Source organism: Sporothrix brasiliensis, assembly GCF_000820605.1.
Source record: "Sporothrix brasiliensis 5110 chromosome Unknown Cont20, whole genome shotgun sequence".
Lineage (NCBI taxonomy): Eukaryota > Fungi > Ascomycota > Sordariomycetes > Ophiostomatales > Ophiostomataceae > Sporothrix > Sporothrix brasiliensis.
In genome coordinates, this window is record NW_024467139.1 from 1,083,843 (window position 1) to 1,110,508 (window position 26,666).

General features: G+C 57.2%; 7 protein-coding genes across 7 annotated transcripts; 3 read left to right on the forward strand and 4 right to left on the reverse strand.

Annotated features, from left to right (window-relative positions):
* Positions 1 to 3,194: 3,194 nt before the first annotated feature.
* On the forward strand, positions 3,195 to 3,554 carry SPBR_08000 (uncharacterized protein; the record flags this gene model as incomplete). The annotated part of the gene is made up of 1 exon (XM_040766251.1): positions 3,195 to 3,554. The coding sequence occupies one exon, from the start codon at positions 3,195 to 3,197 to the stop codon at positions 3,552 to 3,554; it is 360 nt and encodes a 119-aa protein (XP_040616284.1).
* Positions 3,555 to 6,099: 2,545 nt separating this feature from the next.
* Positions 6,100 to 8,563, forward strand: SPBR_06673 (uncharacterized protein; the record flags this gene model as incomplete). Its single annotated transcript, XM_040764929.1, has 2 exons — positions 6,100 to 6,311; positions 6,364 to 8,563. 2 exons carry the CDS (start codon positions 6,100 to 6,102, stop codon positions 8,561 to 8,563), a joined length of 2,412 nt encoding a protein of 803 aa, XP_040616285.1.
* A 135-nt stretch (positions 8,564 to 8,698) lies between these two features.
* On the reverse strand, positions 8,699 to 9,475 carry SPBR_07771 (uncharacterized protein; the record flags this gene model as incomplete). Its single annotated transcript, XM_040766025.1, has 2 exons — positions 8,699 to 9,327; positions 9,391 to 9,475. 2 exons carry the CDS (start codon positions 9,473 to 9,475, stop codon positions 8,699 to 8,701), a joined length of 714 nt encoding a protein of 237 aa, XP_040616286.1.
* A 1,996-nt stretch (positions 9,476 to 11,471) lies between these two features.
* On the forward strand, positions 11,472 to 14,078 carry SPBR_06632 (calponin; the record flags this gene model as incomplete). The annotated part of the gene is made up of 1 exon (XM_040764888.1): positions 11,472 to 14,078. The coding sequence occupies one exon, from the start codon at positions 11,472 to 11,474 to the stop codon at positions 14,076 to 14,078; it is 2,607 nt and encodes an 868-aa protein (XP_040616287.1).
* Positions 14,079 to 14,638: 560 nt separating this feature from the next.
* On the reverse strand, positions 14,639 to 18,904 carry SPBR_06384 (udp-transferase; the record flags this gene model as incomplete). The annotated part of the gene is made up of 1 exon (XM_040764641.1): positions 14,639 to 18,904. One exon carries the CDS (start codon positions 18,902 to 18,904, stop codon positions 14,639 to 14,641), a length of 4,266 nt encoding a protein of 1,421 aa, XP_040616288.1.
* Positions 18,905 to 20,825: 1,921 nt separating this feature from the next.
* Positions 20,826 to 21,914, reverse strand: SPBR_07515 (uncharacterized protein; the record flags this gene model as incomplete). The annotated part of the gene is made up of 1 exon (XM_040765769.1): positions 20,826 to 21,914. One exon carries the CDS (start codon positions 21,912 to 21,914, stop codon positions 20,826 to 20,828), a length of 1,089 nt encoding a protein of 362 aa, XP_040616289.1.
* Positions 21,915 to 22,784: 870 nt separating this feature from the next.
* Positions 22,785 to 23,945, reverse strand: SPBR_07446 (uncharacterized protein; the record flags this gene model as incomplete). The annotated part of the gene is made up of 1 exon (XM_040765700.1): positions 22,785 to 23,945. The coding sequence occupies one exon, from the start codon at positions 23,943 to 23,945 to the stop codon at positions 22,785 to 22,787; it is 1,161 nt and encodes a 386-aa protein (XP_040616290.1).
* Between the last annotated feature and the right edge of the window lie 2,721 nt (positions 23,946 to 26,666).

Here is a 26,666-nt window from a genome sequence, read left to right on the forward strand (position 1 = left end):
TAACTTATTATAACCACCGTATTCACCAAACCTTAACCCTATTAAAAAGGTCTAACGAAACATAAAAAACAGTCTATCAAAAACAAATCCTTTTCCTACAACGAAAGATAACTTACTACGAGAGATCTATAGACTTTAAACAACCGTAAACCTTAATGGGTTTATTCAACGGGAGATAGATACTATACCAACTAAGGTAGCAGCAGTCATACAGGCGAATGGGTTAACAACGCGTTATTAAGGCTGGGAGTGGACGTGGCGGGCGGCCCTGGCCAGATGAGGCTATTTTGAATTTGTTTGAATTTCACGAATTAACAGAAAATTGATGCCTGAAAACCTAGGCCCGAAAGCGGTGTCTTAATTCAGACTAGCGTCTGTCCCGATTAGGTAAAGCGTTGCTTAAAAACGATCTAACCTATTATAGTAATGTAGACTCGTGTCGGTTTTTTTGTCCTATTCTCTTACCTGCTGCATGCAAAATAAGACAGTCCGCCCGCTGAAGACCTACCGAACACTCGCACTAAACGCCGCGAGACAGAGGACTGAATCCAAAAACCCGGAGGTTCGGTTTCGGTCAACTGACAAGAAAATTGAGATTACGACCTCCTATTTGGCCTTCAGCGTTTCCTAACGTTCTTACCCCCCGGGTTTCGTATCTTGAGTACACAATGTCGGCGACTTTTGCCAGTCCTCTTTTCTTTTCGGTGGACTCGACAAACTCTCATCATAGGCCGGTGTTTTTTCTTCCGCACTGTTAATGACAGCCCTGGATTTCACGGTGCTTATTCCTACCATCTATGTTCTAGTTTACCGGCTAGCCTCGGAACTTCTCTTGTTAACGCCTCTTCAGGATGTTTCAGGCGTCAGTACTACGCCGACAACGAAAACGAATGAGTCGAAGAAAGACGGATCCGAAAGGAAACAATAAATATAGAGCAAGATGGCCGAACAAGAAAATCAAAACCATCGCCTTAGGCCCAGACACCCCAGACGACACCCCTGTTGTCCCCATCCGAGAAGGTGCCCCCCATGACAGCAAAGATCATGCGGTGGTCCTAAGGTACCTCAGGCTCGTTTTGGCCGTAGCTCGTCCTTCCTCCAGGTCCAGACGACGCCCAGGACACCTGGCTCCCCTGGTAATACCCCGCAAAAGGTGGCTGCTGGAAACCTGTGCAGATTGGTATTGCTGGCAGGTTGGGTAGTTTTCTGTCCCAAACCGCCAACTCACAGCTACAATGCACGCGCAGGAGCTTCGAGACCTGTACCTTCACTTTCCATTGCTCCCGGGAAATCTTCTTCTTGTACCGAGATGCCCAATCAAGCATCTTGTTGATGAGATGGATAGAACCGAGGTGTTGGAAATCGCAGGCAGATGGACTAAACCAAGCCTTTGCACTTGTGCTGTGTGCCCCTTCTCCACAAGGACGACATATTGGCAATTTACGAAAACAACAAGTTTTGCGAAGCGCATCAGGGACACGAGATACAACATGCATACCCATGTTTGCGGCGTGTAAGAACTGAGGTTCGCAGATAACAAGGTAAGATACCTGCACAAGGAGACTGGACTCGCTCATTGAGGTAAGGAAGTTCCAAACATTCGCGTTCTTTGCCCCTCTCGTTCTGCCCTTGCTTATGCACAGCCTATTTGCTTGCCTGCGGAGTCTTCATTTTATCGTTTTATTTTTATTTTCATTTTTTTCACGTTCACTTTGATTCACTTCGTTGTATTTGCTTAATTGTCTCTCTCCCTCACTCCATCTACCGCCCTCGCGGGGGTCACCAACCAGCGAGCGGTGAACGCGGCTAACGATGGCATTCAACCTGTTGCCTGGATGGCTTCTTCTGTGTCGGTTGTCATTTTTCTGTTCTAATTTTACAAAACTGCTGTATAAGCACATCAGTCTGTGTAATGTTGCTGGCGCCGTCAGGTTTCGTTTTGTCACTTTCGGTGGGTGGTCAAGTGGCTCCTGCCAATGGCAGCCGCACGTGTGATTTTGTTCGGCCGCTGGAGCTCTCTTCCCTAGCCCTGAGCTGTGTGATACGGGTGTGGCTATCCATCGTATACCTCCTGTCCAGGGCTGTCGTGTCTTGTCTGCCTCAAACTTATTAGGCCAGCCCCGTTTCAATTTTGCAAACGGACAGCTGCCTTGGTGGTGTACAAATACGAACGGAACGTCAAGTGATGGACGAGAGGATTGTGGCTCCGTACACATGGCCTGTTAACGTCGCCATTGCAATCTGTCTCGGCAACCCACCTGCATGTGAAAGCGGACGTCGGTTGAGGTACATCATTTTTAGTGGTTGCAAAGTGTCCTCTCAACAGTCTTTTACAGGGTTACGAAGGCGAGAAACAGAGTGCGGTGGAATGTACCACGTTCCACACAACAAAGACGAGGCCGGCAAACTCAGTAGCTTTGGCCGTCCGTTTTGAAAGCACAGCAAAAAGGAACGGAGCTCCATCGTCCTCTGACCAGCCATTTTGTTTGTTCGGTTACTGGATGCTGTCTGACCTAGTTTGGCCCGTTTTGGCGCCGTTAGACCTGACGGCTAGGGGTTCGGGGGTCTGTCAGCAACCCATCCATCACTTTGCTCGTCATTCTCTCTCCGTCTCCCGTTCGCTGTCAAGTGAAGTGAGACAGAAGGTCCTCCCCGTCACTACGGTGGAAAATAACGACGAAAGACAGAGAGAGAACGACGAAAGGAGATAAAATGCGAAGAGGGCGAGAGGTGTCTAAGAATAAAGGGCTGAATTGCGGAAGCACTAGTTATTGAGTGCTCATCAGTGGCCGACCGTCTTTGTCTCTCGTCACTCCGTTCTTGTGCAGGATATTATTTTCCTTTTTTCTTTTGCACATCACTTGCCTTCTTTTCTTTCCCAGACCAAGGCCCTTTTCACGACCCCAGAGCACTGCCAAACTAGGCTGACGCTATAACCGGGGCTGAGGATACAAATGATCTTCTGACGGCCTGTTCGCACACGTTTTGTTTATAACTGCTGTCTGTCCCCTTTTGTCCGCCGCCGCCCTCTTATATATTCCTCTTTGTCTTTGCTTCTTTCTTCTTTACAGCCAAACAACATTGTCCACTCAACTTCCAATTTTCATCTTTCAGCTTTGAACTTCGAACTCCTCACCACTGTCCGTCTTGTTCCTCTTAGAACAACACAACACCACCACAAACTCACACACTCAATGTCTTCGTCGCCCGAAGATATCGCGGCCCTGGCCGGCCAGGCCAAGACCGTTGCGCCCGCTGGCGACCGCCAGCCGTCGTTCTTCCTCTCGCTTGCCCCTGCCACGTCCAGCTCGTACCCGCAGCGCAAGGCGTCGGCCCCCGAGACGGATGCTGCCCCGGTTGCTGCCACAGTCGCTGCACCCACGGAGTCTGCGGCTGCCGTGGTCGATGCTAAGCAGCGCCGCAGCTCGAGCCTGAGCAGCTCGGGCAGCAACTCGACATCGACGGGCGTTCGGATCCTCAAGTTGGGTCCTGTTCACTGGGGCGAGCATCTCGACGAGAGCAAGCACGACTGGCACGAGGTTGTCTTTGAGTAAGCTGTTCAATGATAACACAAACACCGACCAACGCGAAAGTACGAAAGGTCAAAAGAAATAAAAAAGAAAAGAATAGGAGTATTGCAAGAAAAAAGTGTTTTCTTTGGGAAGTTTGGGATTTAGGGAAGAAAAGGGTCGGGAGGACCGGACACCATTGTCCCCCAGAGGCGCGTTTTTGTTGTTTCGGCTTTGTTGTATTGCTTTGACCTTGCGTTTGCTTTGCCTTTGCTCTCATTTGCTTTTCATTGCTTTTCTATTCTGTTGGCATCAACTGCATTGCTCTTCTGCCACTCCAGACTGTTGGCCCTACGGTTGCGTTTGCGTGACATATTTTTCCCGATTAACGAGTTCATGATCATTATTATCGCCGTGGAGGATTGCGGTGAACAAGAAGAGAGACTGATACACATTGGCAGTTTGCCCATTTCACATTTCACATTCGTATTACACATTACACAATACAACATTGCCCGAGCAAGGCATGGCCGCGAGTCTCTTGTCGCGACAGGGTCTGGCACTTCGCTCGTATTTGAGAGGCCTTTTCGTCTTACGCTACTCTCTTCCCTTTCCGACATGTCTGTGATACGGATGTGCGGCGCCTTCTTACTCTTTTCATAAAGTCAAAGGGGTACTTACTCTTGGCGGGCGAGAAAACGGACAACAAGATACGAAAGGGCCGATGATCAAAAGAGACACAAGGCAACGAGCGGCAGTTCAAGAACAGTCCGACATGACGCGCGTAGGCGATTTTGCGCTTGCACCTTTATTATCCCCATTCACCCACCGCTCACCGTTATGTCGTTTGCTCCGTTTCGGATTCACCGTCGCAGACGACGCATTCGAACAAGTCAACACATTTGGCATATAAATGCAACACCGCGGCTAATGCGCCGGCCCTGAGCAAACTGCAGAAATACAAAACCGCCATGGCGGGGCGATGAGACTGAAAGGAAAAGAAGCGCGGGACAACACTCGGACAATTTGGGCCAAAATCCATGGGGGTCACATTTCTTCTTTTTTTTTTTGTCTCTCTCACCCTTACTCCCACCCGTTCTCTCCTATTATTCACCACCATCGTCAACCCAGCATTACCTCCGTAATACAAATTTCAAATCCGGTTGACTGTCCTCTCATGTTGGCTCTCGCTTTACTATTGTCTCCCCACGCGCTGTGGGCCAACACTTTCTTCACGCGGACGCACCATGCTTCTGACTCGGGCATCTCGCCCCCCCTTCCGTCGCGGGGAAGAATCCAAGGGAAGACCATTGATAATAAAGGAAACGCCGCGGAAGCCGAAGCACGAGCTGCCGCAGTGACCGAGTACGACGCCTGTCTCACGCAGCCAGTGGGCTGCGACTGGTTTCCTCGTCGCCTGTTGTCCTTCCTCACGAGGCTCTTTTCTCCTGCGTCACGGTCGTCCTTACCTCCATTTATTTTTTTCTTTTCCGCCAAGGCCACATGCCAAGCATAGATCGTCTCTGCTCGGTAGGACAAAGGGACGATGACCCAGACCTTCACTGGGCGACGATGTTCATCCCGCACGCAAATTCGCTCGTCTTGATTCCGTTTCTCTCTTTCATCCGACTCACAAGATGTATGTACGACGGCTTGGCTCCCCCCTATCTTGGCACGTTGCCACGTAATTACGAAATACAGTTCCAGAAATGTACACAAGCATTGTTAGGGCGTGGCCCGGATGCAGCCATCTTGAGAAAGCTTCTGTACAGAGGGCGTCGTAGATGGTCTGTAGATTGACTGAAGCTTGATAGTCGCATCACTCTTGTCGCCGCCTCACAAGTCCCCCAGCCTGGGCCCGGCCTATGTTTCACTTTGTACTCTGGTCATCGTCACTGCAGATCTTGGCATCTGTCGTGTAATTGGCGCCAAGGAGGGCGCAAGTCAGGGCGTAGTCCACCAAATAAAAGGAACGATGTACGGCGAAATCAGTAGAGTAGTGAGTGTCCGTTTGATTTTGGCTGCCGTGACACAATGGCGTCGACGAAATTGTGGCCGTACATCACGGCAGGTGGATGTTGCACTTTCCATCGAAACCGTCGATGCTGTCTACCAATAGTCTGCCTGCTACAAGGCAGGTTCGTGCCGCTTTGATAGGGCTGACGGAAATGGGGAAGGAACAAGTGGAAGCGAGGAAGGCGCAGAACGACAAAGCAGGAAGAAGAGAGGAAGGGACGTCGGTAACGAGGACAAAGTACCGGATCGGAAGGAACGCGGAAACGAGAAGGCGCGCCTCCCAAAGTTGGTAGGCAGGGAGACGGAGATGGGATTCTTGCTGCGAAGATGCAATTCTTGCCATGGCATTCCACTTACAGGGGCCGACGCTGCATGTAAAGCGCTAACGCCTTGTCTTCCAGTGGCTGCCACACTAATTAGAGTCACCTGACCACGCCCCATTGGAACGCGTCTAGAGCTACGCGAAGTATCGGCCCCGCGTCTGCTGTCACGGGCATCCACGGCTGCATTCGCCTTCATTCAGCTCCTAGTTGGACGCCAGCGTGAGCAACAGACCAGCATCCCAACCCACAGCATGGCCTCTCCGACAGACTCGACGGCGTCGTTTCGCACAGCACAAGAAGGCAGCCCGCACTTAAAGGCAAAGGAACAGCCCGATCCAAACAATGACAAGGACCGCACGCCCGATGATGCGTCGAAATCGTCCTCGCCCTACCGCCCGGTGCGAGACATTCCGTACCAGCTGCGGGACCACATCCGCGTGTTTCTAGAAGAGAAGATGTGTATGTTTGTGTCTCTTGTATCCCTTATGCTTTCGGCGTTGCTCGCCCACTAACAGCCGAGACGGCGAGGCAATCCAGCTCCTGACGAGCCTCGCGGCCGCTGGGGGCTCTGATGGCCAGAGTCTGTTGCCAGCATCGACGACGACGACGACGACAATGACAAAGGCGACCGCCGCCCAGGCCACTCCCACACCTATCTGGCTCCCCCCACCGAGCCACTTGGCCGTCCTGGCCTCGCTTGCGGTCCATCCAGCCTACACAACCCGCCCACAGGACGGCACGGACTTGCGCGTGGCCGGCCATGCCATGCAGTATCTGCGCCATGTCTTGCGCGTGGCCGGGCCAGTGGGCGCAGAGATGGCGACGGCCTTTGCGTATCGGGATGCTCAAGGACAGCCGACGTCGACAGCCGCTAGGGCAGCCGCTCGAGCAAGGGCCGGAGCACGAGCCGCGGGCGACAGCCGCGGCAGGACTGGCCGGCCACGACGACAGCTGCGTGCCTCGCTGACCAAGGGCGAGTACGTCGACAGCCAGACCATGTCGTGGAGCGACGACGACGGCGGCGGCAATGGCGGCTGGGGTGCAGGGACCGGCAAAAAGAAGAGGAAAAGCAAAAGCGGCAGTCGGCGACGTGGCGCTGGCGGCGGCGGCGATCGAGACCGTGGCAACGACGACATGGACATGGGCGACCAAAGGGGGCGTGGCAGTGGCAGTGGCGGTGGCGACAAAAACAACAACGCTGACGCACACAACGCCGAAGAGGACAACTATGACGATCGTGACGACTATGACGCCCAAGACAACGACGAAGACGCCGTCAGTGGCCGCATGGCGACGCGCGATGGCATCTGGATGCGTGGCGAAAGCTTTTGGCGCGTCGCCGCCTGGGCGCTGGGCTGCAGCGTCCGCGAACCCGCTCGCTGGCGCACGTGGCGGCCCTGGCTGACGTTCATGGTCGACGTCATCGAGGCCGACCTGGCCGAGCGCCTGGCCGACGACGACGGCGACGATGACGACGACGACGGAGTCCTGTACGACTCACTTCTGTTCCAGTATCTGAGCGAAGACGGGGCCGGCGGGGGGGCCGGCGGACACAGCACGTCACACCTGCGCCGCATCGCCGCGGCCATATTGGCTGACGGGTCGCAGCCGGCACTGGCCCGCGAAGTCTTTGACAAGGAGACCGTCCTGACCGGCGCGGCAGCCACTGCGACAGCGACAGCGAATACAAGCGCAGCGTCCGCCTCGATTTCGACCTACACCCGGCCCAAACGTGTTCTCGATCTCGACAATGACAAGTTTGGCGACTACAGCGACGATGAGGAGTCTGCGCCCTCGACGCCCGAGTCGTCTGCCGCGCCTTCGCCTTCGCCCTCGCCCTCGCCGTCTCCCTTTCACAGGAACAAGGCCAAGCCGGCGTCCGGGAAGACGAGCAAACGCGGCGTGTCCTCCGAAACGCTCGAGGCCAGCGCTGATGCCGTCGGCTCGCATCCTGGCTTCCTCGAGTCGCTGCCGCTGCGTCGCCGGCTCTTCTATCTCGTGGCCCTCGGGTCTGTCCATTTCTCCTCTGCCTTTGCCACCGCCGACGCTGTCTACCGCTCGTTTGCCGAGGTCCTGCGCGAGACCGAGATCTCCGTCTTTGCCGCCTTTGTCGCCTCGCCGCCGCCTGCCCCGCCAGCCTCGTCCGTCGTCCCGCTGACCGGCACCGTGCCGTCGCCCTCCCCCGACGACGTCTTTGTCGGCCTCCTGCGCCACATTCTCTTCACGTACCTCCCCGCCTCGGTGCCCAAGCCGCACATTGTCGACCCCGTCGCCTCTCAAGCGGCGTCGGCTGTGGCTGCCGTCTCCCCGTGTGTCCTGGAGCGCTGCTTCCTACCGTTTGCCGCCAACACGGTGTTGCTGAGTGCGAATGTGCGCATGGCCCTGGCTCTCGAGAGTCTGTTTCGGATCGTCTGGCAGCAGCAGCCGTCGTTGGCGCTCCCACAGGCCGCCGATTCCTACAATGCCTGCACCAGAGACGATCTCTGGTCTCCTGCTCTACAAGTGGCCGCCGAGACGGGTGTGCGGGCGCGCGAGAACCGGGTCCGCAGCGCCACGACGTCGTCCTCGGCCACCTCGACAAAACGAAAATCGGCCCTCGCCGTCGAGGCCTACGGCCGCGACCTGCTGCAGCGCTCCGGTCGCCGCTTGCTGGCCATGGTCCAGCTGGCCCGCATGGACGCCGGCGAACCCGAAATGGTGACGGGGGACTTGTAGGTGTGAAGAGAACGAAAACGCTGGGCGATGGACTGTTCCGAGGGGGGTATCACAACAAACGCAGCCTATGAATTTATGAGATAGATAATGAACAACAAACTATTATGATACAATCATACGGCAAACCACCCTCTCTCACCGCTTCTTCGCTGGTGGTGACCATGGAGCTGGTTGCCACGACTCGCCGAGGGCACCGTGCGCCAGCTGTTCCCGCTTCCACGGGTCGTCTGCCGGCGCTACTTGCTGCTGCGGCCATCGCAGTGTCTGTTGTGTCTGTTGTTTCTGCGTGGCATGCGCGTGGGCAGGTTCGGCTTGTGCTTTTGCATCTGCTTTTGCATCGGTCGACGACGGTGCCACCGTCTGGTCGGCGGCCGGCAACGTGGTGGTTGCTGCTGGCGCGGACGCGCCGAGCTCCTGCGTGGCCGCCGCCGCCGCCGCGCCGAGCGCGTCCGGCTCGACCGGCCCATCCACGCGCTGGGCACCCGCCCACCGCGCATCCGCCCGCGCGGCCAGCACCTTCATCTGCTCCTGGCGCGCCACCTCCCGCTGCTGCTCAAGCAGCGACGGCGCGTCGTCCCGCACATGCCGCAGCCACTGGTGCCACTGCGGCGACACCTGCACGGATCCCGGGTGCGTGCCCCGCGGGTACTTGACGATGCGCCGCATGCGGATGCCGTCGCCCGGGCGCGCGTTGGCCATGGCTGCCGACTGGCTGTGCCGCACGTCGTTGAACTCCCAGTACGTGTTGCCCTCCAGGTCGCGGCCTGCAGTTGTTAGCACACAGTCGACAAAGACGACAACAACGACCACAAAACAAAACGACGTACCGGCCATGAATTGCTTCCGCCATGGAAGGCGCAGGGCCTTCCAATGGTACCATGTGTTCCAGAACGGAGAGAATTTGCCAGACATTTGGCAGAGTGTGTTGTGTGAGGTGGAGGAAGGAGACGATCAAGGAGACCAAACGAAGGGAAAGACTGACGTGACGACAAATCATCACTGGACGTTGAAAAAAGCGTTTGGATGCAGCAAAACGTATTGCCTAAGTGGGACTAGCGCACGTGGCATTTCCTCTAAAAAGTCGCCACAGAACGTGCTCCAGGGGACATGCCGTCCATAGCAGCAGCGGAATGACCTGCAAGTGTCGTCATCCTAGTGGTCGTTCCAGGCATTCGGCGCCTAGACCATGCTGTAAAAGCGCTGTAAGTTAACTCCGCTCGCCTGAGTGAGATTTGCGCATATTCATGCAGCCTCACCCACCAGTTTATATCAATTTCTCATAGCTCGCCCACCACGGATCTGTTTATTATAAAATAGTATAATATTGTGCGTCACGATGGGGCCTCATAAGAAGACGGGTAGAGCTAGAGGTTGGTGACATACTTTGTTTCCTTTACCTTGCCGTAAGATGCTTCTCGTACGCAGAATCCATCACTTTGTCTCTACTCATTCTTGCATTGATTCTCCTTCACCCGAACAAGGTTCTGTCATGTCCCTCGTTTATTATAATATCTATCTGTGCATTATGTCACTGTCTCTTTGCGATTGTTGATCTTATTTTATTGAAGTCAAACAAAAAACACCGTGTATTTCCAAGCTGAGTTTCTACCTTGTAACGTTCAGTTGTAAAGAAACACCTACTTTGCAAATTCAACACTCTCGCACCTATTCGATTCCACCGTACCAAGTGCTTATGCTGGCTGAGTGGCTGCACATAATTTACCAGTGTTTTCTATGGAACATGATGTATCTTGTCTTCCACAAGATTTGACTTCTGCACCGAAGAATAAGGTTGCTCCCGAGATATAGGGACTCACACAGAGGCATTTCATTGCAGAGTGCATGTAAGAAGCAACAAGCAAAGGAGAGCGAAAGTGAAGAAGAACAAAACAATCAAAATCGTCTTTGACTTATAACTTGTTCGCAAATCTCCATTTCTTATTTTGTTTACACACCTCAACAACAGATCGGCCTCACAATGCCATCCAGACGGGCGGTTTCCACGGTTGTCGTCAACATAAGGCTCGACTAGGGAGGGCAGAATCTCACAGAGTCTCAAACATGCAACCAAAATGTCGCGACCATCTTTACCAGATGTATGGTTTCTACGTTTTATTTCTCCCTTTTTTATTATTTGTTTACTTTTGCCTGTTGTGGCTGGGACAACCGGCGCTAGCGGGTACCTTGATCTCCCGCCATTTTACTAGCTTTTGCATGTACTCGCATCACCCCCACTGTGGCCGCCAACCACGTCACTCGGGTGTGGCTTCCAGCAGAGCGGGGAAAGAGCGACAGCGTCTGGAGTGCGCTGTGCGGGCGGTCCCTCGGCGCGCAACCCAACGCTGCTTCCTGTTCGCTCTGCAGGCTCTTGCCTGACGACCCATTCCTAGCGGTGCAGTCCAAGCTCGCCTTCCTCTTGCGCAGAACCAAGAAACGAGAGAAGGCGCAACTGGGGACACTCCTGCCGGCGATGACTGCTTTCTTTTCTTTTTCCTCTGCTCCTCCGCTCCTTCCTCTCCCTGTCCCCTACTCCCAATCCCACTTCTAAACATCTCCACCACTGAAATCCTCCGAAACAAAACCTCAACTCTACAACCAAGACGGCGCCCAACCCAATCCCCCCCGCAATCGAGTGAGCGATCCCAAGACTCCCCGACGCCGCACCGGCGTTCCGAACGCGAGCTACGAGAACCGCGCCCCTTTCATCGCCTTGCCCCCTAGGCACCAGCTGTCCACCGATATACGGCGAGATCCACGGTTCCATTTCAATTTCAGACGAGACAATTGCAAAGACGAACACAGCACACTCTTGAGCCTCTCAATTGCCCGCGACACCGACGCGTGGTACCAAACGACAGCATACGAGCCCGAACTTATCGACCACCCCCCGACACCCCCTCCTCTCACAATGGCGTCTGTCACGTCCCTCGACGGCGACCTGCGCAAAATGCGCCTCGACAAATACACGCCAGGCGCCGCGCGTGAGGCTCGTTCTTGGATCGAGGGCGTTCTCGGCGAGCAGCTGGCCGCCGGGGACCTGCTCGATGCGCTCAAAGACGGCACCGCCCTCTGCCGCCTCGCCAACCTGGCCATCCCGCCGCCCGGCATCCGCTTCAAGCAGTCCGCCATGCCCTTTGTGCAGATGGAGAACATCTCCCATTTCCTACGCGCCTGCCAAGCGCCGCCGCTCAATCTACAACAGCACGACTGCTTCCTGACCGTCGACCTGTACGAGGCCAAGGATCCCGCCCAGGTGCTGCAGTGTCTCGGTGCCTTTAGCCGCGCCGCCAACCGCGTCAACCCCTCCGCCTTCCCGACCGCCATCGGCCCTCGTTCAGGCAACGCCGCCAACCGCAACAGTGTCTCGAGCCCGCAGAACACAGGCTACGGCGCCTCGGGAACGACACCCGCCAGCCCGCCCGGGCGCGGCACGACACCCACGAGCGGCCGCCCCATGTCCTCCATCTACACGGGTCGCACTCCGCTTGCGCCCACCCGCACCGGCGAGGGCTCGGTGGCCGGCCGCTGGAGCCCTACCAAGGCCAACGACTCGTCGAACCGTGAACGCAGCACCAGTCCCGGCAAGAGCCCGACGAATACGAGCAGCTGGAGCAAGCGGGAACTCGAGGGATCGACCGCGCCTGCCTGGAACATTGCCCAGTACGGCTACATGGGCGGCGCCAGCCAGGGCAATTTGGGCATCTCCTTTGGCGGCCGCCGCCAGATTACGAGCGCCGGTCCGTCTGTGCCCAACGCGGCCGAAAAGGAACGCCTGCGTCGAGAGAAGGAGGCCGAAGAGGCGCGCCTGAAGGAAGAGGAGGAAGAGCGCCAGCGCGCCGAGCAGGAGGCCGAGGAGGAGCGCGCGCGCCAAGAAGAGCAGCTGCGCTGGGAAGAGGAGACGCGCCGCCAGCGCCAAGAGAAGAAGCGCAAGGCCGAGGAGGAAAAGCGCAAGTGGGAAGAGGAGGAGCGCCAGTGGAAGCTGACCGAAGAGGCGCGCCTGCGTGAAGAGGAAGAGGCCGAGGCACGCCTGGCCGAGGAGCGGGAGCAGCGTCTGCGCAACAGCAACAGCAACAAGAGCGCGAGCGGCAGCAGGCCTGGCGGCGCCGGCGACCCGCGCCTGCACGGCCAGTTCCTCAGCCAGTACCAAGCCGACCAGGCACAGGACACCGCCCCCGACGCCTACAGCAACCGCGTACGCGAACTCGAAAAGGAGCTGGAGCTGGCACGCCAGCGCGAGCAAGCCTACGAGCAGGAGCGCCAGGGACGCTCCTCCGGCCGGCCGGCCGCAGGCGGATACGACGACGACCGTGCCCGCTCCAAGTCGCGCGGGGCTCGTTCACGCAGCCGGCCACGGGCTGCCAACCCAAACCTCCAGGTCAGCCCCCCCGTTCGCCAAGAGTCGTGGTCGAAGAACGACAAGGAAGTTCTGCGAACACCACGCAGCCAGAGTCGACACCGGTTTGCCGATGCAGAGCCGCAACAGCAACCAGAATCTGACTTGAGTCCACCGCAGCACCACGGCGACGGCGACGGCGACGACGATATTATGCCTCGCTCTGGACCGCAATCCTACCGCCAGCAGAGCAACCCACACGCACCACCACCATCCAAGTCGCCTCGGCCACTGCCCGATCCGCGGTCACACTACCAGCAGCAACAGCAGCAGCAACAGCAGCAGCAGCAACCGCAGCCGCAGCTGCCGCCTCGCCTCCAGAACCAAAGGACAGGGGAGCACCAGCAACAGTACCAGCAACCGCCGCCGCCTCAGCAGCAGCAACAGCAACAGCAGTCGGGTCCCACCGGCTTCTTCCAAAAGATCCGGACCCACCGTACCGGCGAGAAGAACCCGCCGTCGAACGAGAACGTAAACAATTCGGGCGCCAGCAGCCCGCTGCGTGCCCAGCGGACCGGCGAAGGGCCCAACAAACTGACTAAGAGTCACGGCCGCCCGCTGCCCGACCCGTCATCCTACGCATCTGCACCCCAGCGGCCTACCCTGCCGCCCCGTCAGCAGCAACAGCCGCAACAGCAGCAACAACAGCAACAGCCCCTTCAGCAACAACCGCCGCAGCCGACGTATGCGCGCGAGCTGCTCGGCGGAGGTGTGGCCGAGCACGATGCCGAGGACCGTCGCCGCCGCCAGCAGGCGTACAACCCGTTGCAGCAGCAGCAGCCGCTCATGAAGCAGAGGCAGCCGTTTAGGAACGCGCCTCCTGCGAACAGCAATAACAACACCTCGGGTTCGGGTGCTGGCGGTCGCCCTGCAGCGGGCAAGTCGCTGCTGGAGCGTGAGATGGAACTGGAGCGCCAGCGCCAGCGCGAGTGGGAAGAGGCCCAAAAGGCGACGGCAGCGGCGCCGCGCCAGGCGAACAACGTCGACGGCATCGATGGCCACTGGGACGTCAACCAATGGAGCGGCTACACCGGCGGAGACGGCCAGAACCGCGGCAGCCAGGGGATCGGTGCAGGGCGGCGCCAGATTGTCGGCCCGAGGCCGTTGCCAGGGCAGAGATAGAGAGGGGACGGAGGCTGAGAGGGGACGGAGGTTGAGAGGGCGATGGCGATTCTTTGTGTTGGATGTCAGATTTTCTTTTATTTTATATTCTCGTTTTTCGTCGTCTGCTTTGTAGAGTTTTACCCCGTTTGTTCTCGTTTTTGTTCTTTGTTTTCGACATAGAAAATGCAGGTCTTCTTTTGACTATTTTTGTGAATATAAGTTAAATAAAGAAGCCCGAGATGAACAAAATTATAGTTGCTGGGATATTGAATATGACCATGGCAAATTCTAGAAAATAGGTGTAAATAACTCCATGCAAATAATACAATAAGCAAAACAAATGAGATAGTACTTCCGTACAAAAATGATGTAGCAACATCCCAACGCGGCCAAAACGAAATGAAGAGACATAGCCTCCGAGTATGTGCCGATAAAATCCAAAACATATAACGTGTAGTTTTCTTTTTCTGTTGCCAGATTGGGTATCTTTCTTTCTGTTGTTTTCAGGCTTTATTTGATTTTTTCTTCTTTATTTTTTCTTTTCTCCCTTTTTCGGCATTTTTGGGTAATCTGCTGGCTTAGGTTGCTGTAGATGTGGTCGTCGTCGACGCCGCGGGCGCTTTTATTTTGCCCGGGTCGCCCATTTCGTCGCGCACCTTTTGCAGAATTCTGAGCCTTTCCATCTTGTGCGACTCTTTGTCGACACGGCCGTGCGCCGTCCCTGCGTCCGGACCTAACTGCGCCAGCACGATGTCCACCGCTCGGGCTCTTGATGCGTACTCCTCGGGGTCCTCCTCCCCTGCGGAACTGTTGTCATCGTCATCACATGAACCGACAACGGCAGGTTTGCACTCAAGCTCCTCATTACACTCCTCCTTGTCCTGTTTTGATAGCTGATCGCGGCAGGCCACCCTGAGACCGCTTTTAGGCCGGCAGTCCCGGTGACAGGGCCGCTTCTTATACGGTCGAGGACCGACGTAGCGACCACGCACGACACTCTCCAGCGTCTCACCACGGCGCATGGCCCCCAGCACGATGGCAGCAAGATCGGCGCTTTCGAGTGCCGAATCCAAGTCCTCGAGGCTCTGGCGCGCGCTGCTGCCGACAGGGTGGTAGTGATGGTGCTGGAACACACTGTCGGCGCTGCCGCGCCTGGGCGCGGGCGTATGGATGGCCACGGCGCCGAGGGAGCTGGTGCCATTAGCACCGTCGGCGGCACTGTTGGCATTCGTGTCCTTCTGGGCGTGCCGCTTGGCGTGCTCGCTGCTGCCACCCTGATGCACCGTCCTGTACAGCTCGTGCATCGCTTCCCAGCCGGCCGATGCCCTCTGCAAGTGCATTTTCCACTCTTGCGCATCCATGGAACGCACGTCCCGCTGGGCCTCCATTATGCGGTTGCGGCGCAGGTACAGCAAGGGCTGTTTGCCACGCTCGGCCTGTCTGGCTAGACCTTTGAGGGCGTAGCCAAAGGGGCTGATGATGGCAGAAATGTCCTTGAGGACAAACCCCATGATTCCCATGCCGACGCCCCGCACAAAGCCGTGGATCCCGCCGCCTTTGCGCGCAAAGCGGATAGGAAGACGCACGATGCCGGTGACGCCATCGTATATGCCAAAGATGAACTCGTTGCCAGCCGCCTTGAGGCCGCTCTTGATGCCTGTGACATGGGCGGGCCGCCGCACTGTGTCGTCGCCGTACAGACGAGGCGCATTGTGGAAGCCCTGGCAGAGCGAAAAGTACACGTCGATGGGCGCCATGACAAGAGCCTTGGCAGATCGGCCGATGTTCTGTCCAACGGCAGCAAAGACGACTTCAAAAGAGCCCTCCTCGGCTTTTCCCGTACCCTGAAACGAGCTTGAGTCGTCGTCGGCAAGTGTATCGCTGTCGGCATCATGGACCTGTTGCTGCTTGGCAACCTCCTTTTGGGCTTTCTTTTGGGCCGTTTTTTCCTTGGCGTCCTTCTTTTTCTTCTTGCCCCCACGGATGATCTGGCTGGCCGCTGAGAAAGGGCCGCTGATGATGGCGCGGGAGGAGCGGGCAAGGGAGCCGAACATGGCGGTGATGGGTTCACCGGGGCCTTCAAAGTCGTTCCATTCGGTGTGGCGCAGCAGACGCAGGTTTTTGTAGGACATGTAGCCTTTTTCAACCAGGGCCTCAGCAGCCAGTGCACTAAGCTTGATGTTGGAGCCCTTGCGCTGCCAAACGGCGACTTTGTCGGGGAAGATGGCACAGCGTATGGAGCCGTGGCCTTCGAGCTCGAGGGTGCGCAAGAAGGACGTGCAGGCATTGTCGGCGCCGTCGCCCTCTAATTCAATGGACTCGGCAATGGCCTGCGCGGCGTCACGGGCTTCTTGGCAGAGTAGGTACTTGATGCCGTCGGCCAGGCGCTCGGCGGTCAGGCGCTTGTAGGGGACAGGTTTGGGGCCGACGTTGGACTTTTCAATCATGGAGCCCCAGAAGAACTGGTCGCCAAAGAAGGGCACCACCATAGTGGGCAGGCCGCACTTGAGGGCAATGGCAGTGGTGCCGGCACCGCCGTGGATTACGCAAGCACGGACCTTGGGGAACAGCCAGTCGTGCGGTGTGTTTTCGAGCATGTAGATGTTGTCGGGAATGTTGTCGCCCTTGCCTCCGAAGCCACCCCAGCCTTTGGAGACGAGCGCGCGCACACCCGACATGCGTACGGCCTCAAAGATCATCTCGGTAAACTTGTCGGCATTGTCGACGACAATCGAGCCGAAACCAATGTAAATGGGGGGCTCCTCGCTGGCGGCCAAGAAAGCTTCGAGGCTGGCGGGCGGTTTGAACGACGACGCGAGCTCGAGGAAGACAAAACCACCAATGTCAATCTCCGGACCCCAGTCGGTGGGCTTAGGAACAAGGCCGGGGCTCCAGAGGTAGGTGAAGGGCACGTGCATTCGGTACACGGCGCCGGGGGCCCAGATTGTGGAGATGGGCTCGAGGTCGAGGGTCTTGACGCGGAAGTTGTTGATGAGGTCACCCAGCCCCTGCCACACCATCATGTCGACGAGGGGATACGAGATGAAGTTGGTGTAGCCTGGGTCGACGGCGGATTTTTTGATATTGGCCAGGGGGTGGGGGAAGGCCTGCGTGGGCGTGTAGGGGAAGGTGAACATGAGGTGGAGGGGGACGCCGAGGGCTTCGGCACAGTGGATGTGAGCGTAGCTCGGTGGGTTGGCAATGATGGCGTCGGCAACGAAGGGCTCCTTGTCGCCAACGAGCTTGAGGTTGCGCACATCGTTGGGGTCGTCGGTCGAATCGACACAGGCACGCCAGAAGCCCTCGAACATCTCGGCCATGGCATCACGACGGCGGCCAATGTCACCGGACCGGACGGTCGCGAGGCTGGGGATCATGCCGGGATTCTTGACCATAAAGGCCATGAGCTCAGCCGGGTCGCCGCCGGCGGAGAAGAACTCGAGGCCAGCACCCTTTTCGATAAACTCGCGGAAGGCTGGATGGGTGGCAACGCGGACGCGATGGCCATACTTTTCCTTGAGGACCTTGCCGATCTTGAGGAAGGGCTGAATGTCGCCACGCGAGCCAATAACCATGATGACAACATTGAGCCTGGGGGCTTTTTTGTGAGCGAGGCTGCGGGAGACACGGCTGAACTCGGCGGCCGCCAATGACATGCCGGCCTTGGTCTGGGCGGCAGTGTAGGCCGCGTCGTCGGGCTCATCGACCTCGTCGGTTTCCGATTCGCTCTTTTGCTCGTCGCTGCCACTGCTGTCGCCCGGCGTGATGCGACGCACGGCAGCGCCGACAGCCTTAGCGAGGACGCCAGTGTGGCTTGTGTCCTTGACGGAGATGGGAAGGCGGCCATCGCGCTTGGCGGATTGGGAGTTGAGGAAGGTGAGCGAGGCGGGGTGAAGGGGGCCCAGCTTGCCCTTTTTCCCTCTTCTCCAAAAAGCAGATGATTTAGGCTCGGATGTCTGGCTCGATGCAGCCAACGAGGACTGATGCTGCGCTTCGAGGTTGGGTCCTCCTTCATATGCATTTTGTGATGCTGCACCCGCCGTAGGCTCGTCCTCGTAGGCAGGGGCCTCTATGAGATCGCCCCAATGCAGCAAGGACGTCCTCCGCAGTTCCTGGACGAGCGCGACATTGGAATTGCGGCGTGTGGGTGGCATGGGGAGAGTGGACGAGCGCTGCCTGGACGGCCGCGATCCGCTGGAGCCATGGCTCTTTGTCTTCCTGGCGCCGGGTGTGACGGCGGAGGAGGCAATGGCGGTGCTTGCGGTAGCCAGCGGTGCGCCACCGTTGTCACCGGCCGCGGCCACGGTCTCGGGGTTTGGCGGGTCGGAGATGGCTTTCGGCCGGCCTTCAAACGTGCCTGATGGCCGCGGATAGGCCTCTAGGTAGTCGTTGCGGGGCCCGACATTGTTGTTGATGTTGCTGACAGAGCCGCCTGGTGACTCAACAAGGGGCGGGATCAGCGACGGGTAGGCGATGAAGCCGTCGCCATTGCGCACGACGCTGGCCGAACGGCCTTCGCGGTTGACAGGGTCATAGTGAAGCGAGTCGTCCTCCTGCATCCTGCTGAAGAGACGTTCGTGACTCGGACGGTGTTGGCGACGCTGGTCCGGCGGGAGCGGCGAGTGAGGCCGTCGTTGGTCAATGGGTGCCAGCGAAGGTCGTGGCAATGTTTCTGTGTCTGTGTTTCCTGTTTTTAAGGCGTTTCCTCGTGTTGTAGTTGTTGTTGCTTCTGCTTCTGCCGCCGCTGATTTATCTGGCGAGGTATTTGGGCTGTGGCCGCTTAGTGGACGTGAGCCATCAGCTTGCCCCCGCGCGACGCCGCCGTTCTTGTACAGATCGGCCATTGTCTAAACGAAGAAAATGGTGCCTGGAATGGGAGACGTTCCTATCGGGTCTCTTCTTGCTCCTTTGTGTCTTGGCGCCTTGCGAGTACTTTTCGTATCGCCGATCAACTAGAGCTAAGACTTTGCCACCGCAGCCGGGGAGCTGGGGATTCTGGAGTTTGGCAGTCTGGTCCTGTGGTGGTTGAGGGGAGGACTGGAATGAAGGTGTCTCAAATGTTTTGTGCTGGAGCGAGCGTTTTGAGTGGATTGCTTTCGTTTTTCTTTGTTATTTTTCTTCCTCTTTTTTCGGGTTGTTAGGATTTTCGAGCGTTACGGCCACTGCAGGACGATCTGTCCCCCAAGTGCTGTTCCCTCGGTAGCTGATGACGAGCGCCAGTGCGGAACAAGCGGACTAATCAACTAAATGTGCGGTGGCGCTGATGAGATTCTGCAAAGCGAAAGGCAAATGGAAGAAAAGGACGATGTGACAGGGGAGAAATGTCTCGAGAACATTGAAGAGGAGGAAAAGTAAGGACAGCAGTGGACAGACCACGAGGCCTGCAAAGGCTGAGTCGCACCTGCCGAAACCGCGAAGCACTAGGCGATATCAGGCTCGATGTTTTGGTTGTGTGGGCGGAAGGTGCGGAGCTTCCTAGGTCTAGACTTGTCTGCGATGTAGCCTGGTTTGTGTGCTAGGACCCGATCGTTGCTTCCTTCGCTTCGTTTTGTAGGCGGCAAGAACAGACTGAAATGCTTCTTCTTTCCGAGCGTTGCGTGCGTCAATAATGCACGGTCTTGAATGCACCTTCCTGCTCAATTGGTTGCCAGTTGCATTGTAATGAGACACCTGCTCCTTTATACGGTTTGGAAGGTTGATGGATTGCGCCTGCCTCGCCCGTTTACGTATGACGTCAATGCGCGTATGCAGCAAGGCAATTTGGAGAAAACACAAAAACGCGGCAGAGCATCTTACGTCGTCGAAAGGACAAGAGTCGTGTTTTTGTTACGTGGCGTACCTTCATATATCATCCTACTGGAAGCCCCAATCAATTGGTGCCTGATTTCATTTGCCGGCTGTTAAACAAGCATTTCCTGAATTGTGCAATAAGCCTTGCCGTGCTCTTTCCCTTGTCCCTTGTTGCTCTTTCCTCGTTCCTCTTTCCCTCTATTCCTTTCCCCCTAGTCCTTTCCCCCTTTCCTTGTTCCTTCCCTTCAAAACTCTAAACGCAGAGCCTAGGACCTGACGTCGTAAGAATGCTTTGTTTGGCAGCTACGGTTCTAGGCCCCAGTGGAGCTGCTACCCCTGTAAAACCCCCAATTGCCAAGCTCCAGTTAGGCCATGCGAAGCTCGTGCTTTGTGAAAGGAAAGTGCGAGTCACTAAATCTTAGTTGCGACTAGAGCAATTATACGCCGTATATCTCAACGCAGTCCTCCTCCCAGACCGGCGAGAACTGGACTAAGCCAGTGGGCTGAGTGTGCGCATCTGTCCCTAGCCTCGCCTCAAACGTCAAGCTGGCATTAAAATGCGAGCGTGTCCGGAGTCGACGGGTCGCAACGATGGGCCATCGAGGTCGCGTGTGCGCCTTTGCCTCCTGTTCATCAGTGGCATTGTGTCTGCAAATCAGACCACCGAACAAATGGAGCCTGCGACGATGGCCAGCCGTGGAATGCATTGCCACCGAGCTGTCTGGCCTCTCCGAACCCTCTGGGCTAGTTAAGAACAGCCGAATGACGGAATGACTGGGTCTGCGGGTGACGGCGACTTGCAGGCGGCACCCAGCCAACGCCATGCATCTCGGCCCGCTCGTCTCGGAGGACAGAGCAGGAAGAAGGGCGTTCGTCTCAGAGGTCCAGTAGCATGCCTGGCCCGTCGCGTCGTAGCGTTGTGCTTGACACAGCAGTCGTTGTATTTGTAGGTCTCTGTATCCGCAAGGGTGCCTTTCACCAATCCAGGGCCGAGGCGTCGTTAGCCGGGGCCCGTGGTGTGGCTGTAGGCGCTGCGTCGGTCGCCGACGTCTCGCCGGCAGCGCCAGCACCGCCATGGTTCTCGTCCTCGTCCTTGAGGCCCAGTGCCGTGGCAAAGGCTGCCTCGTCCCCGGCCTTGCCCCAGCGGATGCGCCGACGCGCGAGCTGCCGGTCCACGATGCCGCGCCACGTCTTGACGAGCGGATGCGCGTTGGCAACGTCAAAGATGGTCGTGTGGACGGCCGCACCGGCCTGGGCGGTGTCTGCCCCAGCAGGCGCAATGGTCTCCACATCGTATATCCACGTGCCGTCGGCTGCAAAGTAGCCGGGCGAGAAGATGGACGGCGCCGTCAAGTCGCGACGGGCGCGGCCGAGGAGGACCGGCAGAGGATCTGCGTCATGTGCACCAGTTGCATCCTCTGTGGTTGTGGGGGCTGTGGAGGTAGAGGTTGTCTCCTCGTCGTCCTCGCCACCCGACACGACCAACGCTTCCAGCAGGCCCAGGAGCTCACCTACGACGCCGCCGATCGCCGCACCCAGCGAGTAGCCCTCATCGAAGCCGGCTTGGAGCGTGGCGTTCTTGCCCGCACTGATGCCGTCGCGGTAGCCGGACGTGCTGTGCTCCTGCTCGAGGCGGTTCATGTCGGACGGGTGGCGGTGGCTGTCTTGGTAGACAGTGGGCACAGCGGGCACAGTGCGCGTAGTATCAGTTGGCGCAGGAATGGTCGGCAACGACGCGGTGGCCGCACCGGACGGTGGTCGGGGCCCGCGATGGTAATCGTCTGGCGATGAGCCAAAGACATCGTCAAAAAACTCGACGGCACTGCGACCCTCCGCCGTCGTCTCGATACGGCCTCCACTTTCATTGGCGCCATGGCTCTCACCACTGCCAAAAGCATCGCCGTGGTAGACAGCACCCGCGTCCACCGGATCCGGAGCGACAAACGCGCTGAAATCGGCCGCAGGAGAACCGGTGCGGTTCGTCATCATTGTTGCAAAGGGAGCGTCGGCCGGCACGAGGAGGTCGTCCTTGCTGTTGGGGTCCGCCAGAGGCCGTTGATGCATTGTGGGGTAGATTCCGTAGGAAAAGGAAGCAAACAATGCCAACGTAAAAGACGGAATGGGGTGAAGTTGAGCGTCTGCGTAGAGTCTGTATCGCGACACTCTCGTCCCTGCAAAGTCTTTATGACGTTTGTACTTTTTCGCTAGCGCCCCGCCAACAGCGCATAAGCAACACCAGCACACTCATCAGCAGCCTGACCCCGCCCAACCTTGTCCACTAAAATATCGGTGGAGTCTTGGCCACGCCTCACTGAGCTGGCAGTGCGGGCCTGCCCGCAGCATCCGTTCGTCGGTCTCCACTACGCTTATGAAATATGTCAAAGACCTCGACACTATGAACAGGCTTTTGAATTTTATATGTTCACGTTACTATTCTGGATCTGCACCGAGAGTTTATTTAGGATGGTGATATATTCATAGATGTTGTATTAATCGTGGGAAGGTTTTCTGTCGTTCCCGTCGTGCAATAAAGAAAGGGGGGGATAACGAGCACGATCACGGACCGATTTCTCTTTCGATCGACTCCTGACGCTGTGTACAAGGCTCGGTGGGAGGGAGCCAGAACGTGTATGAAGCAAAAGACGCAAATGTATAAGAGAAGGGGGGATAAAATAGAAGACAACAACTTGAAACAAACCAGGACAAGATGCTCCAATGGAAAACGCCATACTAACCCAAGGAACCGCTCGTTCCAAAGCAGAATATCAAATGAATACCGAAATATGTACTTCGTTGGTACATTGCCGTACATTTGTCCAAATCATCATGTCGCGTAGTCGCATGGCCGTCCGTCACGTCCGTCACGTCCGTCACGTCCGTCACAGACGATACAGAGCATAGAATTCATGTCGAATGCCACAGCAGCCTCCGAGATTACGGATGCGGCTGTTGTGGCGCCGCACTCGATGGCTCAATGACAATCTGTGGCAGTTGCCGCAGGCGCAGGCTGGGCAGCTGTGGGAGGACGCTGCTGTTGCGGGATACGCGGCGGTTGGCGCTGTCGTCGCTGCCATGGCTGCTGCTGCGGACCGTGCTCTCGGGCGACGGAACAACTGTCGACGACGGAACACGGTCCGCTGCAGACGACTCGGCGGCCAGATCCGCCGCGTGCGCAGACACCCGCCGGTTCCTCATCTCTGTGGGACCCGGACCCGGACCCGGACTCGGACCGGGGTAGTCGGGCGGCGGCTCTGGGTACGGGCTCTCTGCGCGGGACTGCGCCGGCGTCAGGTCGTTGAGCGACACCTCGTCGTAGCTCGGTGGCGACTGTGGCGGCGCGCCGGTGGGATGCTGACCGCTGTCGTTTGCATCGGCAAGGCCGGCCGCTTCGGACGCATCAATCAGCTCGGGGCTCGATCCTGCCCGGTCACGCGGGCCGGTCGAGCTCGCTCTCGACCGTGTCGTCCCTGTTGTCAGCGTTTGCTGCAGATGCAGCGCGGATGGCTGCTCATCGCTGCTGCGCGTCGTGACAAGGGTCAACAGCGAGCTGCCGCTGCGGCCGCGCTCGTGCATGGAGGCCCGAGGGAAGTTCTGTGCCGTGGCAGACGGGGACTGGGCCGACGTGGTGCCTACACTGGCCATGTCACTAAGCAAGCCAACGCGTTCGCTTTCCGAGCTGTTTGCCCGAATGCGTGTGCCGTCGTGACGGGCCACACCCAGGTCGGCGTAGCTGACACTACTAACGGCACGCGTTCGTGTCTCCTTCGCCCGCGTGTGGTCCTCCCGCAGGTTCTCAATCTCCTGCGTGTTGTTCAACGATGCCGCCCGCGCCTGCTCTCGGATCTCCTGCAGCGCGGCCTGGTCGTTTCGTGCGCGAGCCTCGCGCCGGGCAACCCGGCGAGCTTCGCGTTCGTCAATCTGCCGTCGACGGGCCACGCGGATCTGGTACAGGGCATCCATCTCATCTTCCCGCAATACCTCCTCATCCTCGATTGTGGGCATCTCAATCACGACATCGATGCCGTCCCGCTCGCCTTCGCGGCCGAGCACCGATTCGTTCTCGAGCGGTTTCGGGCGGTACGGCGGCAACGTCATCACGGAGCGTACACTTGTATTTCGGTCAACTGTGGAGGCATTGTTGCTAGTCGCCGAGGCGGCATTTGTCGTTTCGGAGGTCGCGGGGCCATCTGCTGCTTCGCCGTGGTCATTGTCGTCGCGCCCTGATCGCGAGTACTTTGCAGTCCGTCGTTTGCGCCACCGAGAAAAGAGAAGCCAGGAAAAGCCTGCAACGACCAAAGCACCGACAATGCCGGCAATGATCTAGCTTTTGTGTTAACCACTATAATGATACAGATCACTTATTGCGAAGCGTTTGAAATTGTTCGCGTTGCTCTCGAGCCGCCGCCGCCACCAAAACTCTCCCCAAAACGTTCCTACTTACAATCGCAGGTTTGCGATTTGCGGTATGATTTGAATCGTCTCGAAAGTGGAGCGTTGTCCCAACGCGAACGTCGTGTCGTATGCGCATCGTGGGAGAAAGTTGGGAAGCTGGGAAGTTGGACACGCTGGTCACGACAGTCGGGCTGATTGAACAAGTCAAATCCGTGGGACGAGAGAGAGGATACAAGTAAAGTCGACAACGGTGTTGGGTGCCGCTCGAGAACGGCTAATGCATGGCGCAACGAGGCCGAGGTGGTCGAAATCGACAACGCAGTCTCGTTCCTCGTGCTGTCGCTGTGGGTTGCGTCAAGATTGGAATCGGCTTGTTTCGTCCCTCTTTGGTCGCCTGAAACCTCGCTGTTTGGTTGCTCTCCTGTGACGCTATTGTTGTCGATTCTGTGTCGATATAACCGCCAAGTGAAATCGAGGATGCAAAAGAACGTAAATTGGACGAGAGCGAGACAAAATGGATGAGAAGAATCTTTCGATAGATGCTTGTTGTCGTCAGCAGTGAGTCGTTGGGAATTCCTCTGGAAGCGAGCGGCAAGCGCAGCGTGGGCAAACGAGAGCAGGTTGCTAGGGGTACGGGATCAGCACCGCAAACCGGATTGATGAGGCAAAACGAAGGGGTTGGGAGGAGGGACGGGAAAGGTGTTGGTGCGGAGCGTGTGCGAGGGAAAGAAATCCGAGATTGGCGCTGTCACGAACGACAAACCGAAGATGCTGGAGAGAATGGAGAGGGATGGAAACAGCAAAAGAAGGAAGGCATAGAAGGCAGGTGGAAGGAAAGAGGAAACTAAAGCGACGGCAGGTGAGATCCAGACAACGAAGTCAACGAAGGAAGGAATGGGTGTTGTCCGACAGGGGCCAGGAGGCAAGAGAGCTGCGACAGAGAAGGCAGGTACAGCGGGGCCGACTCGTCGGCCTGGACCAAACTGGGCCTGGGCTGGAAAGAGTGACGGGTCGAGGTGAGATGCAGAACAAGCCTGGCAAGTGCGAGCGGCTGAAGAGCCAAGGACTTCCTGCCAGATGGAGACAGAGCACCACGTCTCTGACGATGCAAAGCTCTGTTTCTCAGCCGACTTTCACCATTTCCCTGCGCGTAGGAGCGTGCTGGTAGCATGCTCGAACGACGGAAACAAAGAGCACGCGAAAGGGACCATTGAGCAGGCCCATTCAGACGCAGAGTACAACAGAGTAGGCTACGATGTACGATGGAAGGAACTGGGGCAGGGCGGGAGCTACTAGGGCTGTTTTACGGTAAGCTAGGCCGTTTTGGGAATCTCATTGGCGATAGTGCGTGTTCAACGGTGGAGAGTTGATGGGCGTTCCTTCCTCAACGGCTACAATTGTCTCTGATTGCTGGCGCAACAGTAGGGCGGCAATTCAAGCGGTGGCGGTCGGCCCAGGCCAGGGCAAGCGCGGCAATTACCTGGCGCTTGACTTTTTCAGTTGGTCGTCGGTCGAAGGTCGCACCTGCATTTTAAATGTTTCGGGTGCCAGTCAGCTTGGCAACACATGCGGTACAGTCGTGCCTTCCGAGTTCTTCAAATAGAGGTCGTTTAGGAAGAGCGTCGGTCAGGAAAACGGAAGGCACGAAGGTGAAAACAACGCGCCTCAAAAGTGCTGTTGATTGCTAAGATACACAGTGGTGCTTTACCAGTGCCGGCAAAAAGCGCAAAAAAGCAACCCCTGGCAGCCAGCCTCGAAAGGCTCCATATGTTGTGCTGTAATTGTGACGTGACCACTAAACTGGTATCTTAACTGTAACTACTCCGTGAAGTGGCAACCACTGGCGGAGGCCAGAGAGCAATGGGGCTGGGCGAAGGCTGTGCAGCAATTTTCTGAGCAGCCACCGCCACAGGACCGCGACATTGGGGGAGGAACGAACGGCGGCGTCGTTTTCGCACGGTTCTTTACTTATGTGAACCTACAAGAGTGGCAGCGGGTAAGAGCAAAGCACCGGCGGAAAGGCTTGCGAGGTCAACAGTTGACAATTCGAGATTTTGCTACGCAGCTCTGTTTCCGTGTGCTTCTCCCGAGCCTCTGATACATGGCAAACGATCTTTCGCGGCACCGGCCTTAACTCAGCCTGAGGTCGCAGGGGGCGATATTCGTGTCTGCGCATTGTTACGAGAGCCTACGCTGTATTACGGTGCAGATCTGAGCGGCAACCAGGCGAGACTGGCAGCGAAACTCGATAAAAAAACAAGAAGTAAAATGGTGAGGAGAAGGACGAAGAAGGAAACGGGCACTCGGGCATTGGCGTCTCACGGTCAACCAGCCGTCAGCGGTGGAACTTTTCGTCAGACCTGCGCAGACGGGCAGCGTCCCTGCGACTCTGCAGTGCTGGCAGGATCACGGACTTTGAGCAGT